At 37.4% G+C, this 1,512-nt stretch overlaps 1 protein-coding gene across 1 annotated transcript in view; it reads left to right on the top strand.

Annotated features, from left to right (window-relative positions):
- LOC101357446 (T-cell surface glycoprotein CD1b-like) overlaps positions 1–1,052 on the top strand; it is a gene marked incomplete at its 5' end in the record, with an annotated part of 2,485 nt that extends 1,433 nt beyond the window's left edge. Inside the window, 2 exon segments of the mRNA XM_023725784.1 lie at positions 446–459; positions 951–1,052. Coding sequence (XP_023581552.1) covers positions 446–459; positions 951–1,052 — 116 coding nt within the window.
- Between the last annotated feature and the right edge of the window lie 460 nt (positions 1,053–1,512).

Below are 1,512 nucleotides of genomic sequence, written 5' to 3'. Positions count from 1 at the left end.
TAGGTCTTGCATTATGGTTTATGAGGCGCTGATGAGTTTAATTTTTTAAATCTATTCTTTTTCACCCCCTCACTCTTTTTCACTGTTTACTTTAGCCTTAGTCTTTCCACCAGGCCGTTTCCCCTTTCTACTCAACTCCCATGTCCTTTTTCTGAGATAGTTTTTATTTGTGTTCTTAAGAGGTCATATCATGTTTCATTCCCCCTTAGGAAAAAGAGCCCAGAAGTCTAGAAGCTGAAGATGTTGGCCAGGGTTGAAACAGAATTTATCTATCAGCAGAAAAAATAACTTAAAAATTGTAAATTTATTATTAGCCAATACTAATAGTAAGATGTTCAAGAGTGAGAAGGAATGTTTTCAGAATAAATGAAATATGGTATACGCAACTTAATGGTGATATTCATTTACCTTCCTTTTTTAAAGCTTGCTTTCTGTTCTGTTTAAGTATCACTTGTCAAAGTACGCTAAATATAATTGTTCAGGAATAATTGTATTTGCAGAGATGCTGAGCCTTTGTAATGTAACTTCTCTGTATCTGCTTGGATGACTGTCTAACTCTCTAGGCCCAGCTAAGATACCACTTCCTCCAAAAAGCCTTCCCTAGAGCCCCAAATGGAAGCAACCTTGCCTTGTCTGGAGTCATGCAGAGAACCACTTTACTCTGTTCTCACGGTATTGCAGTTATTTTGGTTTTTCTTCCCCTTCTGTTTTGTAAGTTCTTTGAGGGCAGTGTTCACTGTATGTGGAAGTGTGGAAAGTTCTCTTACCTGCATCTTTATTTGCTCATTAAAAATGATATAAGTTGATATAATTACCAAGTTTATTTTTTTTTTTTTTTTGTCTTCTCTTTGCCTCACCAGTTGACACTGTAGATCTCCATCTTCTTATTAAAGATTTTCTCACTTAGTCAAAAGTCACTATGCTTTTATGCTTTCCTTGTTTCTACTCAGAACCCCTCTGGAGAAAATAACCTTTGCTCTGATGACAACTATAATCTAGCTACAAAGACTCTCCAGATGGGACTCCAGCTCCTCATTTTTCAGTACGAATGAGGGAGAGACAGTGTGTGTGAGGAGTGCAAGTGATGTTAACCGTTCAAGGAAAAGAATCAAGAAGGTGGTTCTTGCCCTCAGGGACCTTGAGATCTGTGCTGTAGTAGTTCAGTCCTATCTTTGATTTGCAGTTTATGTTTATTCATTTCCTTACTCGTTCCATAGTTTTCTAGAACTTCCCCTTTAAAAATATCTAAACTCATTTTTATTAAAACACAGATGAGGGAAGGATCTGAGTTTACTTTTCATACAGAGCTTTGAAAGGGAAGTCAGGACAAGCAGAAGTTCTGAAGAAGCCAGGGATTTCTAGAAACAGTTCTCTCATCAGGATATTTAAAGACAATCTGATTTATCAGGAGTTGGGGAAAAAGGGACAAGACTTGAAACGGGTAGGAACTGACTGAAAACACAGCTTTCTTTCTCTGTGTTAGCATAGTTGGTTGCTTCTCCAGGATGCATT

The sequence above is a fragment of the Trichechus manatus genome, unplaced genomic scaffold, assembly GCF_000243295.1.
Source record: "Trichechus manatus latirostris isolate Lorelei unplaced genomic scaffold, TriManLat1.0 scaffold00398, whole genome shotgun sequence".
NCBI classification, from domain to species: domain Eukaryota; kingdom Metazoa; phylum Chordata; class Mammalia; order Sirenia; family Trichechidae; genus Trichechus; species Trichechus manatus.
The sequence above is the reverse complement of the archived record's forward strand: the minus strand, read 5'-3'. Positions and strand labels throughout refer to the sequence as shown.